This window comes from Corvus cornix, chromosome 2 (assembly GCF_000738735.6).
Source record: "Corvus cornix cornix isolate S_Up_H32 chromosome 2, ASM73873v5, whole genome shotgun sequence".
Lineage (NCBI taxonomy): Eukaryota > Metazoa > Chordata > Aves > Passeriformes > Corvidae > Corvus > Corvus cornix.
This window is the reverse complement of record NC_046333.1, coordinates 97,788,815-97,806,913: the sequence shown is the minus strand read 5'-3', so window position 1 is coordinate 97,806,913 and position 18,099 is coordinate 97,788,815. Positions and strand designations below refer to the sequence as shown.

Below are 18,099 nucleotides of genomic sequence, written 5' to 3'. Positions count from 1 at the left end.
CTAAAATGAAGTGGTGTCTAGTGGTGACATTTATTTACACCATGAAGATTTTCCTTACTTTACGCATAACTCCTGGTTTTCTAGATATGTAATTTTGTTGTTTTTCCAACTGAATCTTAGGCATCAGTGAATGCTCTTTATCCAAACCCTGTAGCAATGACAGGAAGCCTGCACTAAACATGTCTTATGGAGAAAAGAGCCATGCAATTCCAATATATGATGGCTAGTGAGCATACAAAAAGGTACAGGTTGCTCAAATAAATAAAGCCATCTACTGAACACCATCAACAGCAACTTTCCTCAGGAGAAAAGAAGAAAAAGTTATGATTAGTAGAAAAGTTAGACAGGTGTGGCCAGTTAGAATATTACAAAACATAATTTAAAATCCAAATTAATGTGGTAGCAGACTTAATTATTTCTATAAACAAGTAACAGAATAGTAACGAGGGCTCAGCTGTTCATGTACACTGTATTTGATCCTTAGGTTGGGAATAGTTTCTGTTTTCAGTCCTGCATTGGTATCCTGTACTAAACTTTTATTCTGATGTTACTCAGAGTCAGAAGGTTACTCAATACAAATGAGCATAAAAGCACATTACATAACATACATTGCAGTTCAAAGACAAAGAAGAAGGAAGAACATATAAAGGTGTGGAAGAAATTCCTCCCATTTAAGGCATTGAAAGAAAGAAAGAGCTGGGACATCTGTAAAGTATTTGGATAGGATTTCCTTCTACAAATAAAGGCCTTTCTTTATAAAAACACTTCTGCAGATGCAGCATGAAGAAATCAACTTCTGAAAAGTCAGATATAATGGAAGTATATAATAGAAGACATAAAATTGCTGCATAACAAATAAATAAATCCTTGTTATCTTTTGCATTTTGAATATTTTCACATTTTCCTGGTAATATTTAATTGCTTTATTTTTATAAATAGTATATGTTCCAAAATATTTTGTTTGGTTTTAACACTAATAAGATTAATACAGTTTTTCCCTAATTTAATCTTCTTGTCTGATGCAATATATAAAATTTAATTTACCTCTATAACTAATGCTTGGTAGGAAATTTATTCATTGAGTTATACCTTTCAACATTTTTCTTGCAGGTAATGGAATATATAAAAATAAATCACATTTCACTCAAGCATTTTATGGTATGCCGTCAGCAAATGTCCAAAGAAACACAAACGTAAAGCATTAAAAGTGAAACCATTAACTTGCAGATAAACCATCGAAACTTCTCATTTAAAAAATGATTTGTAAAGGTCTAATGAACTGTCAGGGATAAGAACTGAAAATTACCACATATTATATTCTTCCTCATCTCTAAAATAAATACAACCTCATTTCATTTGGGCACAAAAATAAATTCCACTACTTCCATTTATAATTTTAAATCATAGAAAGGGTAACTATAACAATGCATGAGCAAATGCCTTTTTTCACCTTCATAGACTAGGGAAAAATGTGAATATATTTCCCTCACTTAAATAAAATCCATGTCTGAACTGAGATTAAAATTAGAAATTTATTCCTGAACACATAAATATGACAGTACTGTATTTAATTTCTGATGACTATAACTGTCATGCTTGAGTTGGCCTTTCATTCTCTAAAATAGGCTTCTTTATGTATCACACCACATTACTGAATACTGTTAATCTTCAATATATTTAATGCATTAGGCAAAAAAAAAATTAATTTCTTGTGGGTTTTACTTCAAGTAAGTATATTTGAGACAATCATTTTGGTCTGACTTATGGAAAAAGCCCCACGAATAAACCAATCCACCACAAAACAAACCAGAAATTTTGTGGAAATTTAAACCATGCCTCCTGCCATAGGAGCTACTTTATAAAACATAGGCTAGGGCTTTTCATTCATAAACATTTAAGAAGGAGATAATTTAAATTCTGTTGTTTTGTGGGATTTCACTGTTATTGTTCTGGGGATTCCTTTTCTTTAGTTGTCCATGTGTTGCCCAACCCCCCTCGGCCCCCCCAGATGAGTAAGAGACTGTGCAATGGACTTTGCTGGGAGACTACAAACTACGTGTTGTTATTGCCAGGCTGTATGAGACAACAACAGACTCAATAGCATTTCTTCAGTACTAGAATAATTTTGAACTTAAAGAATTTCTGTCATCCCCTATGGCTCTAGTTAGAATTAACTTACTACATTTCTTTCAAAAGCAATGTATATTCAGCATATATGGGAAGAAAAGTGGGAGTGGAGGTTGCACACCTCTCAACAACTCCAGTGACCAAATCTTTGGAGTTTCTGAAATATATGCAATCAGGCTTGTTCTCAGAAACTGGGAACATCAGAGAAGTCATGCCACTACTGGGAAAAGAAATCTGAAATGTTATTTGACAGTTATGTAGCTACCATGTACTATTAACACATTTTCAAAAAAAAAAAATCACTTTTTTTTCTTAAGTAAATGCTGTTAGTATCTTTTCTACCCCTTTCTCTGCCACCCAAAGGTTTGTTCATTTTGGCATTTCTGTGGATTGAGAGTTTTACAGAGCAAAGGAAAAACTCATGCAACAAGTGGAAAGGTTTATTGAGAGCAAAGAGGATGGCTTCATTTTTCCTCTAAGATCAAACTGAGTATTTCAGGTAAAGTAGGAAATCTAGAGGTTTCTCCTAACTTCAGATCTTATTATGAAGCCTTTTTTTCAGACCTTGAGGAAAAGAACAGGAAATTTAACAGAAGCGGATCGGAGGGAAGATTTCACAAATCAGTTCACTTGCAGAGATTTAGTCCTCACCTTTTAATAAGTATTACCAAAAAAACTCCCAAAACAATAGAATGACAGGTGGTTTTTAAATTTCTATTTTATTGTCAGTCAGGCAAAGAAATTCTCAGTATATATCTAACATAGACTATTGAAACTGTGTAAAAAAACCAGGTGACTGAGTTATGATCACTCTACTACAATATCCAGGCAAATCTTTCTTCTACCTTACTCAGAATTACTATGCAGTTGATAGTGCTGGCACGTTCACAGCTACCATGTGACACGACACTTTTTCAAAATCCTCAGAAGGTTACTCAGTCTCATCACATAGGGGCGTGAACTACAGCAATACTACTGAAATACTATTGCTACATGGCTGAAGTTTCTGCAGCACCAGCAAACTTACCTTACCACAAAACCCCACTAACACTTGCTACTAAAATTAATGGACTACTAGAGGAAAATAATGGAGGGATGGGAGGTGATGTCAGTAAATCCAAAATTCTTGTGAGCAAATCCAAAATTCAGGGATAGTTTCATTATGACAATGTATGATTTCAACTCCTAAAACACCTGGAGAAGGTTGGAACAGTACCATCATCTGAAGAAGATGCAGTACATTCCATTCACCTTCTTAACCTTTTGGCTGGGAGGGGTGGGTACTGGAAAGAAAGGAAAACATCATACTTCTTTTTCTAAGTTTTCTAGCTATACTGAATCAAAAAGGCACAGCTGTGGAATTAGAGCTTTTCCTAAGAACCTAAATACATACAAGTATGCATATGAAAAACTTCTTAAAATATGCTATATGAAAAACAGTCAGCTGTGAAAGCAAATAAATTGTATTAATTATTCATAGAGTTTAGCAGACTTTCTAATCTGACCTTTGGATTCCTGATACTGGGTCTGTAATACATCAAGAGTAGTAAAACTAAATTGATTGTTAAAAAAAGAAAAAAGGATAAAAAAACCCCCAAGCTGTTAAACTCTTCAGCTGATTTTTAACGATTTAGTTGCTCTGCGACCTCCACAGTTTTCAGTGTTACACAACTAGGGAACAGAGTGCACGGAGAACTGACCTGAGCCACAACAACGCTGGGGTTCAGGGGCCCAGTGTCTGTTAGGTGAGACATAAGGCACGTCTGCTGTCACCTCTGCAGCATCCCAAGGACAGCACATTTCATGCAGGGAGAGAGATTTGCTACGAGTGCTGTAGCCCAGGGACATCTGAGAAATGTGCATTGCAAGAAATCAAGGGAAGAGAGAGTGAAAGAACATCATTTATAAAACAGCTTGACTGAGCAAGTAAGTCTGATTACCTGCACCGTGCAACTATTGTCACGACGGCTCCGCGGGGAGCACATTTATTTGTCACTTCCACCGTACCGTATCTCAAGACATACAAGTATTACATGGAATGCATCCCTCAGCAGTTGGCTAGCAGCCTGCTTCCTGGCACATCTCAAATCCACAGATAAATGTTCAGGAGCAGCACGCTGCTCTTCATCACCCTATTTCTAACCTCTTGCAAAGTGTCTGCACACAGGCTTTATTTCACTGGCTTTGGGTTTTCCCAGGTTACTCTCCGTTACAGATATTTGCGTTTGAAATAGGTGAGAGTGTTCCTCCCGGGACTCCAGGGCCTGCGGGACCCTGCCAGGGCCAGGGTGCTGCCAGAGGGGCACGACCCAGAGCGGGTCAGGGTGGCATAGGCAGAGGGAGAGGTGGAGCGGGGTAGGGTAGTGTAGCCAGAGCGGGACAAGGTGTAGGAGGAGCGGTTCAGGGAGCTGTATGGAGGGCGTGTAAGTGTGCCGTAGGTGGCACGGGTCGAGGAGTAGCCCAAGCGCCCCTCAGGGCTCCACAATGATCGAGAGGTGGGAGCCCACGTGGAGTGGGAGCCCAAGCGAGTAGTGGTGTCATAGGAGGGGCCCCACTGAGAACCGCACACTGAGCGAGACGCGGAGGCACCCACAATCTGGGAGAGGGAGCGAGAGATGGGAGCACAGAGGGAGCGGGCTGTGGCACCTGCCAGGGGGCGAGGGGATGGGGAGCACGGGGGGCAGGCAGCAGCTGACGAGTCCAAGGGCTGAGCGGCGGGGGAGCTGGCAGGGCGGGAGCCCAGGGCCACCAGCGAGGCGGAGCTGGGCGAGCACAGGGAGTGGGCCGCGGGGGGCCCTACTGGGCGGGGGGCTGGAGAGCACAGCGAGTGGGATGCTGGGGGTCCCACGGGACGGGGGGCTGGGGAACACCGTGAGTGGGATGCCGAGGCGCTGCCCACATGCAGCACTGTTGGGGTGCTGCTACGGTCAGCAGCACGGGGCACTGGGGAAGCCACTGGGGAGCACATGCTGTGGGCTACTGCGGCACTCAGGGGTTGGGAAGACAGGGTGGCCGCTGGGCCACATGGAGGCTGGGTGGTGGGAGAGGGTGTGGAGCCACAAACAACATGTGAGATGGACGCACCAGGCACTGAAAGGGGAGTTGGAGGTTGCATGGGATTACCGATGGTGTGGACTACTGGAGAGCATATGGAGTAGGATGATGGAGCAGACATAGGGACTGCCTGGGTTGCCCCACTGGGACTGGGGCCAGACATGAAGTGGGTCAGCAATGCACTCACCGCATTATTCGCGGGGACAGAGACAGAGTAGGACATTGGCCCCCCTCCACCTCCAGATGGGTGTGTGGGAGCAGGACCTGTCTCAAACACCACATGAGGCATAGGGGTGCAAACAGGGTTGGATGCTGGGGCTGGCATGGAGCTGTACATGGATGGAGGCATTGGAGCACACGTAGCAGGAGGCACAGTCTCACATATGACACGGAAGCCAGGATCGCATCCTGTCTCAAACCCAGGATTGATGCTCGGATTGAAGCCTTGGTTGCAGATGGAGTTGCACAAGGGATGGCCTGCAGGGAGGTACACGAAGTCGTACACAGGCTGCCCCCCTGCACTGCAGTTTGGGTTGCACACTGGGATACATATATATTCACACATGGAGTTGAACGCAGGGTCTGCCACAGGGACAGGCCCAGAGCCATTCATGGGGATGGAGCCATTCTCACACACTGGGAGTGACCCGTTCTGGCTGACGGGCAGGACACCATTCTGGCCTGCAGAGCAACACACTTCGGCCTTGGCACATCCCTTGCAGTAGGCAAACTTGTGGCATCCAAGGTTGGCCAGGAGCCGGTGGCTGCCAAGCCTGTAAGGTGTGAACTCCACGATGGTCCGTGCCTGTTGGTTGGATGCCAGCGTTCCCAAACTGGAGCAAGAGAAGGAAAATAATTAGGACCCTGGGTAGCTCAGAGACCTAAGAGCTACCAGATGAGTGCATCAAATTAAGTTTGATTTTGTTATGACGTATTTTAGAGACAAACTGCTAGGACAACTTTGTTATTCTTGTCTTCTTCCAAAAATAACGTATTCTCTGTTGTGAAAAGCATGGTAAAAACTTCTGTCCCAAGAGAAGATTTGGAAGACTCCCATAGTCAATTCTGTAATTGGAATTGAAAAATCATTTGTGGTACTGTCTTGAATTCTTAAAAAATGTAGCACCCTTCTGCCTCAAAGGTGTATTTATTGCTTACCAATTGCAGCAGTTTGATAGGGCGGCTTTGTGGAATCCAGTTCATTATTATTCAGTGAGAACAATTCCTAATTTCTTCCCCTCAAACTAGTCATACTTTTGTCAGTTCTCCTTGTCATGAAGACAAGCAATGCAAATTAATGAACAGCTACTTTTCCTAGAATGTTACGGCATCCTGGAAGTTTCCAGTTTCCTGTGATTAACGTGTTATGAGCTTAGAATGCATACTGCTATTTCTCACTGTCGTTCTCTAATCGTTCCTATACGTGGCTAGTGCTGGTTCATTAATATTTAGGGAATTTTATTATAAACTCAATAGGACTGTAAGGGATGGGGGACCCAGCTAGTAATTCTTGTAAAGACAAGAGTGCAGATATTTGATGCATCCACTTAAATTAAATCTTGAGAAAAATGAAGCAGCAGCATATCTTGCCAGGTTTAAATGATGATCAGTTTCAAGAGGAGTGAGGCTTTTAATGTAGTCTCAAAGTAATAAGAGGCAAAAAGTCCTGTTCATGTGCTAAACACCAAAAAAATCAGAATTACTGTCTCTCTCAAAACCTGTTCTGATCTTGCACACCTTAGTCAAGCCCCAATATTATCCCCATTTAAAGAATTGATGAACTTACTCAATGGTCATTGGCTCTTTGAATAAACCACAGCCTTCTAATGTCATTACGCAGTTCTTCATGTCTTCCTGGAGAGGATTACAGAATGAGATCTCTGCAGTACATGGTACTTTCAGTCTGGGTTGGCTCAGCAGCTAGTTAAAAAAGAAACAAACACATTTTATGGTTTTTTAATCCTTACAAAATTAACAATGAGGTAAATAAGTGAAAGGAAAAAAACATAAAAAAGGATTATTCATACACATTTCTTTCTGACTTACTTCTATGATCTCTATACATTACTAAGTCAACTTTTACTTTGCTTTAAAAATCACACCAATCTTGCTCAATTAAGAAAAGGGCAATAAGATAAAAGAAAAATGTAAAGTATTTCAAGTTTATTGAAATACTACTTAGGAAGTGGCCAATAAGGGTCCCCAAGTCTGTTCCTTAGATCACAAATTCCATAATTAAAGTTCCTTACCTTTACAATAACAGGTGGTCTGTTGACCACAATATCCCTGCTCACCATCAGAGCTTCTCCACACTCTGGGTCTGAGACAGCTACCACTTTCATAATGTTGTGATCACAGAGATAACTTCCATACTGATTATATGATATACACAGAGGAATTTTTTTCACTGTAAAACAAATTTATTTGAATTTTTTTTCTGAATTTTTGATTAATATTTCCACTTGCCTTCTCCTAAAGTTTAACTTACACTTACAAATGGCTTAAGTAAATATTGAGTTATCATGGAATCGTTGAAAATAGACAGGGTTTTTCCTGACTTAGGGTGATACATTGCTATCTGCAGCAATCAGTTTCACAGTTTTCAATTCATCTATCAGTGAATTTGCAAGGAGATTATTTGGTTGTTTATTATTATTATTATTACTATTATTATTACTATTATTGTTATGCAAAATTTGGAAACTTTCCTCCCAGTGCAATTCTTAAAGCAATAATTCAAATATAGGCAAATTAAAGCCTGGTAAAATAGAATTTTAATATCGGTATGAAATTTTGTCTTACAATGATGCGGTTTAATTAAAGCAATCTTCTTTCTTCCAGAAAAATATATTAACCATGGAAGCAGGTGTTTATACTCTGCTACACATTCGCACTTCTCAGCATATGGTATGTCTAGGTGCTCTAAGAAGTGTTTTACACTGGCTGATATCTTCTAGCCAAAGAAAATATTGCTTTTCTGATAGACAATTGCGGCTTTATCTTTGTATTGAGTATCGAATTCAGAATTGAAATTTTAATGCAATCATTATTTTAAAATACCATAAAAATCTCTAAACCTCGAGAAATTAAGGAAAGACTACAATTTACCTCTCACTATACATGTAGTATTGACATTGTGTTGATTTTTGAGTGATCACCCTAAAGGGAATTCAGCTGTCAAGATTTAACACATTTCACTTCCCACCACTATTAAGAAGTCTTCACAAATCCTAAAATCCAACTATCTCTTGAAAAGAACAGGGTATTAGACAATTTCATCCTCTTACCTTCCCTTGGACCCAGTGTGACGTTCACAGTGTCTTTCCAAAATTGATCCATTGGGCAACCACTGTAGGTTATAATTTGTGCGCACAAATTAAACTTCAGGGTTTTGTTCTCATTACGCAAATTTTCAAGCAGCCAGTGCAGTTGGACATCTTCACCATACATTGGGCAGTTAGCCATCTTTAACCTCATGTTAATTCCAGAGTCGCTCAGAAATGGGTTTTTCAGAGACGATAACTCTCTCTCTATATGACAGTTGGAAGCATTGCAATACCCTGGGTGAATTCTTCTGTAAGCCCGGAAATAGGCTTCTTTGTTTTTCACAGAACCTGTTGAAGAAGATACATGATAATGAATCTGTTGGAGGCACAAGAACCTTATTATTATTCTACCTAAATAATAAGGATCATTAAATTTATTGCTTCTCCTTCCTGGAACCTAAAGTAGCAGGTTGCTGTTAAACAAATGCACCAGATAATGAAATACGAGATACAGCAGTCTGAATGCACAGAAGAAAATAAACATCTCAGGGAAAAAAAAATTTAAAACCGTATTTTACTTTTAAGTAGTTAAATTTAAAAATGGTCATGTAAATCTCAAAATGTATTGTTAGTACAAAACTCAAAATATAACTCTTTAAAAGGATAAGGGTGAATATGAGATGCTACTAGTTCTCGCAAAAGGCAAAATATGCCATTAAAACAAAGAAACTATCAATTGTTTTCCAACCAACCAACCAAAAATTAACCAAAAAAACCCACAGAGCTTGCAAATGTACAATCAGCTGTGATCTACTGTTCATTCCTTTATGCAATTTTGCTGGTTGAACTCCTCCCTTCTATTGGAATATGAAAATCAATAATCCGTGGCCCAAAGTGAGAACAGCAGAATATGCTAATAATACATGAATTTAGTAAGTAAGCATATTTGCTGACAGACCTGGCACAAGAAGCAACAAGTAAGGCTTTAATCCTAGGTTTAGAAGAATTTGTGGGTTTTTTTAGATTCTCTCAAGTCTGCTAATATTTTAAACTATTGTACAGATGAGACCAAAACATATGCATACAAACAGTGTTATTGAAAGGGCTGGAAGGCATGTCCTGTGAGGAACAGCTAAGGGCTTTGGCTTTGTCTAGGTTGGAGCAAAGGAGGCTGAGCAGTGACCTCATTGTTCTTTGCAGCTTCCTGAGAGGACGAAGTGGAAGGGGAGGTGCTGAGCTCTTTTTCCTGGTGTCCAGTGGCAGGAAGCATGGGAATGGTTCAAAGCTGTGCCAGGAAAGGTTCAGACTGGACATTAGGAACTATTTCTTTATTGTGAGGCTAGTCAAACACTAGAACAGGCTGCCTAGAGAGGTGTTTGATGTGCCATGGTTGTCAGTGCCTTAAAAAGAAGTATTTAGCAGTAGGTTTCAACTTTCAGTCAGTCCTGATGCGTGAGGCAGTTGGATGAGATGATCATTGTAGGTCCTTCCAGCTGAAATATCCTATCCTATCCTATCCTATCCTATCCTATCCTATCCTATCCTATCCTATCCTATCCTATCCTATCCTAATTAGTATGTGCTTTGTTTGAATCATCTAAATATATTTAGGAGTTTAAAAATCAAGATCTTTGAAGAGAAAAGCATCTGCCTCTTTCTCAAAAATAAAAGACAATTTCAGATTGTTCTGCATATTTTAACACAGGAGGGATTACTTTGATACTTTGATATGATTACCCTGTAAAATTTCCTCTAACCCATTTAATATATTTTCATCATACCTAGCTCATACTTGTAAGCTCCAGTGATATCTTCAAATTGCTCACTGCCAACGCTCTTGGTGATTAGACGTTGTCCACATGGCCATGTGTCACAGAAAAATTTTGTTCTTTGGGCATTGTTTTGGGAAAGCCAGCCAACATAGTTTGAATTTACTCGAGAAAACATATGATGACCATCATAATCCAAGTCCAGTTCCCCTTCCCTGATGCTTCGAACCCATGTAGGACCACTGCAAGCTGAACCTAAATAAGAACAAAAATGTTATAACACATTGTAACCTGAGTAGTAAGGGAAACTCAGCAATGCAATCTGAGGAAAATTATTCCAACTATAGTAAAGTTACCTCTGCCTGTTTCCAGAGGTGTTGGATCCAGACACTGCCAATCACCACAGCACTGATTTATGTCTCTGCGAGCCATCCAAGATTCATTCCAGCAGTGGTATCGCCTGTAGAATGAAGGAATATACAATTAAAGATATCTCTTGGATTAGCAGGTTTAATGCCTTATGACAGAGGAAAATCATGTCAGAGATAATTTTTTAATCCACTGAAGATTTTGTGTGTTTAATGATGTTTGTGACAGGAGTGGTTTTGTTTGGTTTGTATCACTCAGACTGGAAATTGGTTCCAGAACCCCACAGACCTGATTGCAAGACATGCTTCTTTTAGTTGATAACATGCCAACACAGTTCTTTTGTTTAACAGGAATCAAAAGGTTTATAAGAATGAAGCCATCAGGATGAAGAACATCAGGAGGACAACATAGTTATCAACCAAGTGATTATGACTGAAGACAATAGTCAAAATTAGTGATAAATTTTCCCTAGCTTTTCATTATATACAGCTACTAAGCTACTAAGTTTGATAGCCTTATTTATTTCTGCTGAGAAGGGTAAGCAGGCAGCATGGATTCTCACAAGAGGTTTTGCTTTTTTCTTTTTTGAAAATCTACATTGAGCAGACTGCCTCTGTAGTAATTTCATGTTTTTCAAATGTATTATTAGGAAACTGAAGAGCATTACCCCACTGAAGAGAGGTACACCGAAGAGAGACACTGATCTGCTAAATTTATACCAGTTTTCCTATCATTTAACTTTTTTAAAGGGCAAAAGAGCTTTATATTTTTCTTATTTACCATAGCTTGTCTTTGCCACACAGGTTTTTACCAGAAGAGTCAAAAATCTCATTGATACCAAGGGGATTCTCAATTGAGCAAGGAAAACAGAAGCTTGTGACAACACGGCTTGGAATTCCCAAACACCTCATCACTGTAAGAAAAAAAATATGAATGACTCATTACAAATCACAATTAATCAGGCAAATCCTTCATTTATTTTATAAATAATTATCTTATATTCTACTTTGCGGTTATAGAAATACAATGGATAGGAAGCAATACTTGGGATGGAGTGATTCTGTCTTCAAAACTTCTTTTTAGTTCTTGAAAAGCAGTCTGATAAAAGCCTAGCTGAAAGCAATGGTTTGTTACTCTTCCAACTTAAAATAAAAACAAAAAAAACCCCACAAAACCAGATGTTTTAAGTTCAGAAATCATTAACCTGATTCTGCTTTAATAAAACTTCTTTTTTTTTTTTAAGTAAATAGTGTGATACATATAGATTCATCTACAGGACTTCAATGTAACTTTTGTCAATGTAGAAGCAGGTTCAGTAAATAAATGGTATAAAGCTGGAACTCAAATCTTCTGTCTGTAGAGTTTAGTGCACTATTATCTCATCTTTTGCATTAAAAAGGAGAATATAGCCTGATGCTTCTGTGGTTTGGAGGAGACATTACTAGAGATCTTCCTGTTCATAACTTAGTGTTTTTTCTCATCCTTCAAACATCACCCAAAGCATAAATTTTTGCTCCACAATGGGGTTAGACGACTAGACTAGGTGACCTTTAAAGGTCCCTTCCAACCCCAACTATTCTATGATTCGGTGATGCTGCACTTGCTCTGTGTTTTAATAAAAGTTCCGGTATTGATAACTGCATAATATAAAGGTACAGAGAAACCAGAACTGCTTTTCTTGCTCTTCAGCCTGTCCTGTATAGGAAAGCAAAAGGTTGATAATAAACGCTATATCAGGAGCATGAGAAAAATATTCAATTTCTTTTCTAGTAAAATGCTTATGAGTAAAATTCTTCAAGTAGTTTTTGGGGTCAGAGGTTTTTGATCCTTGTTTCCTCTTCTTTTTTCTATAAACTAGGTAAGGACAAACTGAAATATCATACCTGTGCACATTACTGAAGCAAGCGATCCACAGTATCCATATCTGACTGGCCTGCATCTGCCACTGTACCACTGCTGTAGAATAGGGACACTTCCGTTCCAGGAAAATGGCTTTGTTCCTTTCAGGTAATCATTGTTTTCTGGAATCTTCATGATACTGCTAGTGGTATGGCTACTTATCTAGAAAGAGAAAAGAAAAGCAACCTTTCCAAATAGCCAACCATGCCTTCACATTCTAAGCTTGTCTCAAAATCGTCAGAAATTAGTGTTCCAAGTTTATTTTTCCTGTGAATCTGAGCACAGAAAGGATCTTCCCTGCTTCCCTACTGTGTTTGATTACAATGCAGTTTGTCCTATAATATAATGAAGTGTGACCTGATCTATTCAGAGGTCTCACATCCCTACAGGTCTTACCATGTGATTCACCACCATGCTGACATGCACAGGGTCATTGCGCCAACAGTGGTCACGATCAGAGCCCTGATGGTAACTCGCACCCATATCTAAGATCTTCAAGCAGATATCCAGAATCCCATCTTCAAACTGAGGAAAAAGAGGATAACACAGGCATCATAGTATGCTGACGTTTATTAAGTACCTTTCTTGTCAATAATCCAGTCTTTTTCACTTATATGAGCTGCCCTCTCTCCTCTCCTGCCCTTTTGTTTTCTTTTTTTAAATCAAGCACAGCTCCTAATGATCTGCATGGTGTTGCCTGTCTGCCTGAAGGAAAACCAAAGGCAAAAACATATCATTTTTACTTATGTTTGGCCAATGGAATAATTTTCCTTCAGAAGCACAATATTTGTTTCACTCGTTTCCAGAACATTCTGCAATTTCCCTGATTTTACTAGACAAAACTTTGTTCCAGTTATTTGAGCTACAGTGAAATTCTCAGACATTTTGGTTTGTGTATGCATAATCCAAGCTGCTCCTAAAAACCTTTGCACTACAAATAGAGCATGCATTTCTGGAAAAATACAGATAACACTTCATTTGTCAGTGTATGGATGACATCTATTTCTGAACACGTCTTCTAAAAGTACCTGTCCAAAGTGCCATGGTCGAGAGGTAATGTGCTTGTGAACTCCTTCATACAGTATTCCATGCTCATTCAGAACATATTCTTCTCTATGGGCCTGATTGTCCATATATACAGGGTCATCTGGAAAAGAAGAAGAGCTTTCATTCAGACAAAATATACTTTTCTACTTGCTTCGTTATCTTCTGCTTCACTGGATCCCTCTTTCCTTTCCTAAGAATTTTTGATTTATACTTTTAATCATGCTGAAGATTGTGGCCTCTTTAAGCACTCACAGACAATTCATTCCTACTTACAGCTAGATAATATCTTTATTAAGTCTCTCCCTGCTGTAGAACACATGAATGGAAGAGCTTGCAATTTATCTTCACACTAAGCTGTTCTACGAGTCAAACGCTCAGCACATAGAGTTGTGTATCTGATTTAGATCAAATCAGCACAGACAATGTGAATATTTGTCATGTAATGATTTTGGCAATGTCCTACAGGCTCCAGAATTGCTTGCTACCAGAGCCAGATCTACAGAATTTAATTTGTATTTGTACTATATTATTCTATGGTGATAACACAGTATTCACAGAATTACAAAATAGTTGAGGTTGGAAGGGACCCCTGGAAGTGATCTGGTCCAGCCTCCAGCCAGTTTCCCAGGCCATATCTAGAAGGCTTTTGAATATCCCCAAGGATGGAGACTCCACAACCTCACCTGACTGAGCCAGTGCTCAGTCACTCTCGCTGTAAAAATGTGTTTCCTGGTGAACAGAGCAAACTTCCCAATACTTTCTATCCTGTCAAGACACTGTAAAAGTTGTGGGAAAAAATTATACCTCACTCCTACTACCACTAATAAAACAAATCAAAACATTTGCTTGAGACAGTCTTGAACTTGGAGGAAAAAATAAAAAATAACAACGTTAAATCCCTCCTTGCTTTTCATTATTTCTGTGACTACATCCTTTACTTACCATCTAAATAATAAATATCTTCAACATTTTTACTCATCCCTAGCTATTTTTCTTAAAACCATCTGATAACACTAAAGTTCTTACCTGCACACCAAGGGTTAAAAAGGACATAAAAATCTCCAAGACACCGCTGATATGTGTGACCACAAGATGTGATCTGCATATTGAGAATATAACGGCCAATGCAGACACTGGAGGGAGGAAACACGCTGATACTGATGCATTTTGGCTGATGAACTTTGTAGGAAGCACTCCAGCAGGTTTGGTCCAGACATCTGCCCATTGGGAAGGTGCATTTTGTCTCATTTGATTCACAGGGTCTGAGGCCTTTTCAGGAGAATAAAAACCACTTCCATCAGACTAAACAAAGCACATGTAAAAGGCTAGTAATTTTCTTAGGCATCATTTGCAAGGCGAAGCTCCCAAGGGTGGATTTCTTTTTCACTTGTCACTTCTCTAGCAGAGTGAGAAAACTTTACATATTAGAAGAACTGCCTGAGTTAGGGGAAGGTAGTCTCTTCACAAGGAACATGATTGAGTAGATTATGGGAATATGAAGACTATGAAAGAAGTCTTCTGAAGATTGTGGGAAATATTTCTATACAGCAAAGGACTAGGAAAGACTACAGAGTGTTTGGGAGTGACTACCTGTCTCCACGGTGAAAGCAGCCTGGTCCACGGAGTCATCCCATTCCCGATTTTGGAAACGAGCATAAAAGCTGAAGGCTTGCCCTCTCCTTATTATCTGTCTGTCAGTTCCGAAGAAATGGGTATTATGTATTTGACAGTTGGAAGGACAGTTCAAGTCGACTTCTCCCAGCTCAATGACTGCAGGACAGAGAAAGGAGCACAATGGAAAAAACCCATATAATTAAGTTCCCATCTTTGACTGTGGTTAAGATTAGGTGGAAGAGGAGACAGTAATGAAAGAGAGAAAATTCTTTCTAAATTAATTCAAAACTTTGTTCCAAATTCAGCAAGACTGAAATTGAGACATACATCCATAAAAATCCCTTTACAAGTTCACCACTTTCCTAGCTTGCAGATGGAAACTTGTCTGAGTCTTTGATTTTTAAAGCTGTGCCACAAGTTTCACTTCTTTTAAAAAGTGTCTGCTTTTTAATACCTGATGCTGAGGGACAATATTAGGATCTCTACTTGAAAAGTTGACTTTGCACTGTAATATTATCTCCACGCACTACAACATGCTGTCTACAGACTGTTACTTTTCAACCACAGCTAGACAGTAAATGTGCACATGCTATTGTTTGAGACATTTGGGTTTGTTTTGTAAAAGAAATAAAATAATAAAGTAAATAGAATAAATAAAATCTTGATAAAAATGTATGTATTTAAAAGCTTAAGTGGCACTCTAAGTGACTTACGAAAAGAAAATAGATGTATATAAATATGAAACTTTTAACTGCTGTTAAATATACATTCAAATGTCTCAGTCTGCCTTCCCAAAGTCATAAAAAGTTTGCAGATATCTTTGAGGAACTTAGTGGAAAAGGAAGTATTCAGAAATTGTGACATTTCAAAATGCTGACAATCTATCCCAGGTGCTGTGATTAGCTTGACAAAAATCTTGGCTGATTCCCCCTTGGGCATCCTGCCTGCATATCAGTCATTTCATAGGAGTAATTATGACACTGGTGCCAGAAGGATGGGTGGCAACATTCATCTTTACTTATTTGCATGCAACTTTTTATTTTCAAAAGTTCTTCACTCTAATTGAAGATGATGGGAGCCACAGATTCTCAGCAGTTTTGGAAATTGGGTTTACTGATGTACAAAGTCTTGTATATTATTATAATTCTAAAGGGTTAAGGTTGGTCCTGCTAAGCCTACAAAAAAATCTAACAATGCAACTTCTCTAACTTCATGGGTACTGCATTGAATACAGAATTAAAATTTAAGGAAAAATAATTTTTCCCATCCAGAACCAAGGGTGTATCCACATAAGGGGAGACTCATAGCTAAGCCCTTGGGACCAGGAGATTTTTAACATAAGCAAGTGGAGTTTCCCAGGATCACATCCTGAATTAAATAATAATTTAAGTTAATGGGGGGGGGGGGGGGGGGAGGGGAGGAGGTGGTGGAATAGGTAGGGAAGGGGCAAAAAAAAGGCATATTTTTCTGATTTGTTTTCCTTGAATAAAAATAATCTTTTTTTTTATCTAACTATTTGAATTTGATGATGAATTGGTCATTCAGATCTTCAACAGAGATCAGCAAAACACGCAGAGCTGGGCGCTACCCATGATAAAAATATGCACACTATCACAACAACAACCAAAAAATACAGGAGTGCATTACATCATTATTGCTCATGAGTGCAATATACCTGCTGACAAGAAAGAGCAACAGAATTGAACTGAAAATCTCATATCTCAGTGACAGTTGTCAACCATAACACAAAGTATTCTGGTCAAACCGAAAGTGCTTATAGCACATGGCAAATTCCTGCGGCCAAGAGCACTGAAAGAACCTGATCCTTGCGTGGTCTCTGGAGGTGTTTACAAACCAAGACAGCTACTCTTCATCCACTCAGTAATCCAGCTGAACTGGAACATCAGGGAGCTGAGATGCTGTGTTTCCCAGGGAAGTTCTCTACAGTCAGCCCACATGTTGCTTATCAGATTTAAGTATAGCAACTGGATCACAAAGGAGGATTGCTGTCTTAAGCAAAGGCAGCTCAGAAAAAATACTAAAGGCAATTCAGTTTCACATTTCTTACTGGTTTTCTGCTTCTGGTAGAAACCTGACCATCAGTACCAGTCACAGGTTTTTCTCTATCAATTCATATTTTGCCTTCATTCAAGGCAGACTACTTCAGGTATTCATTGGGAAATTGATCCTCACAGAAAAATGCTGAAACCTAGCACTTTATGCTTGAAATAAAATGTATTCTTTTCCATGCTATTTCCTCTTCTCAGAATTGGCTGTTGTTTCACCAAATCTTCCCCGTACCTCTCTTTTTCCTTCATAATTGTTTTTTTCAAAAGTTGTTTTTTCCCCTTTCTCACTAGTTCCACAAAGAACACCCAAACATACAAGTCATCCCTGGACTTGATGCCATACACAAAAAACATGTGTAATTTTTTAGGTCTGTACACATGATCATCTAATTATTACTGCTTTCAGTCCTGATTTAAGGGATATTAAAGTTTCAAGACACTTACCTTCCATTTTTCTTCCACATGTACTAGTATCTGAAGCACAGTACTGGTGGAGATTCCAGCTCCTCAGCAAGACGCACTGCAAGGTCTGCCTGATCTCCTCTGCGAACCAACCTAATTTCCTCTCTGTAACACTTATATTCAGAACTAAGAGGCCGTCACATGTGTTGCATCAACAAAAATACCAGTTTTAAAAGAGGCCCCACCCATGTGTCTACTGATGCTCATAAATGATTCATTTTTACTTCCAGCATTATTAGGGAGAGTCCTGCGGCTGAAGGGAGGGAAGAGATCTTGGTACCTTACCTATAGCACAGTACTCTCAGTCTCCCACAGCTTGCCCTCTCTCAAAATGATTTTAATGAATCTAAACACATTTCAGGGTAAGCCATTATTTGTAGCCACCCAAAGCTGCCTTAAATCCCAGCACCTACTGTTCCCTTC

The 18,099-nt window shown here is 39.2% G+C and overlaps 1 protein-coding gene across 1 annotated transcript; it reads right to left on the bottom strand.

The window, feature by feature from the left end:
• Window positions 1–2,820: 2,820 nt before the first annotated feature.
• Window positions 2,821–17,816, bottom strand: LOC104687251 (protein-glutamine gamma-glutamyltransferase 5-like). Its single transcript, XM_039549548.1, has 13 exons — window positions 17,659–17,816; window positions 15,122–15,301; window positions 14,558–14,800; window positions 13,513–13,631; window positions 12,881–13,009; window positions 12,469–12,646; window positions 11,366–11,498; window positions 10,573–10,676; window positions 10,229–10,471; window positions 8,469–8,795; window positions 7,431–7,588; window positions 6,968–7,101; window positions 2,821–6,014 (listed from the first exon to the last, which is right to left on the bottom strand). Exons 1-13 carry the CDS (start codon window positions 17,663–17,665, stop codon window positions 4,337–4,339), a joined length of 3,633 nt encoding a protein of 1,210 aa, XP_039405482.1. The 5' UTR covers window positions 17,666–17,816; the 3' UTR covers window positions 2,821–4,336.
• Between the last annotated feature and the right edge of the window lie 283 nt (window positions 17,817–18,099).

Coding starts and splice junctions, on each gene's coding strand:
- LOC104687251 (XM_039549548.1), bottom strand. Junction 13,010..13,512: donor GACCATGGCACTTTGGACAG/GTACTTTTAGAA, acceptor CTTTTTCCTCAG/TTTGAAGATGGGATTCTGGA. Junction 12,647..12,880: donor GCATGGTGGTGAATCACATG/GTAAGACCTGTA, acceptor TTCTCTTTCTAG/ATAAGTAGCCATACCACTAG.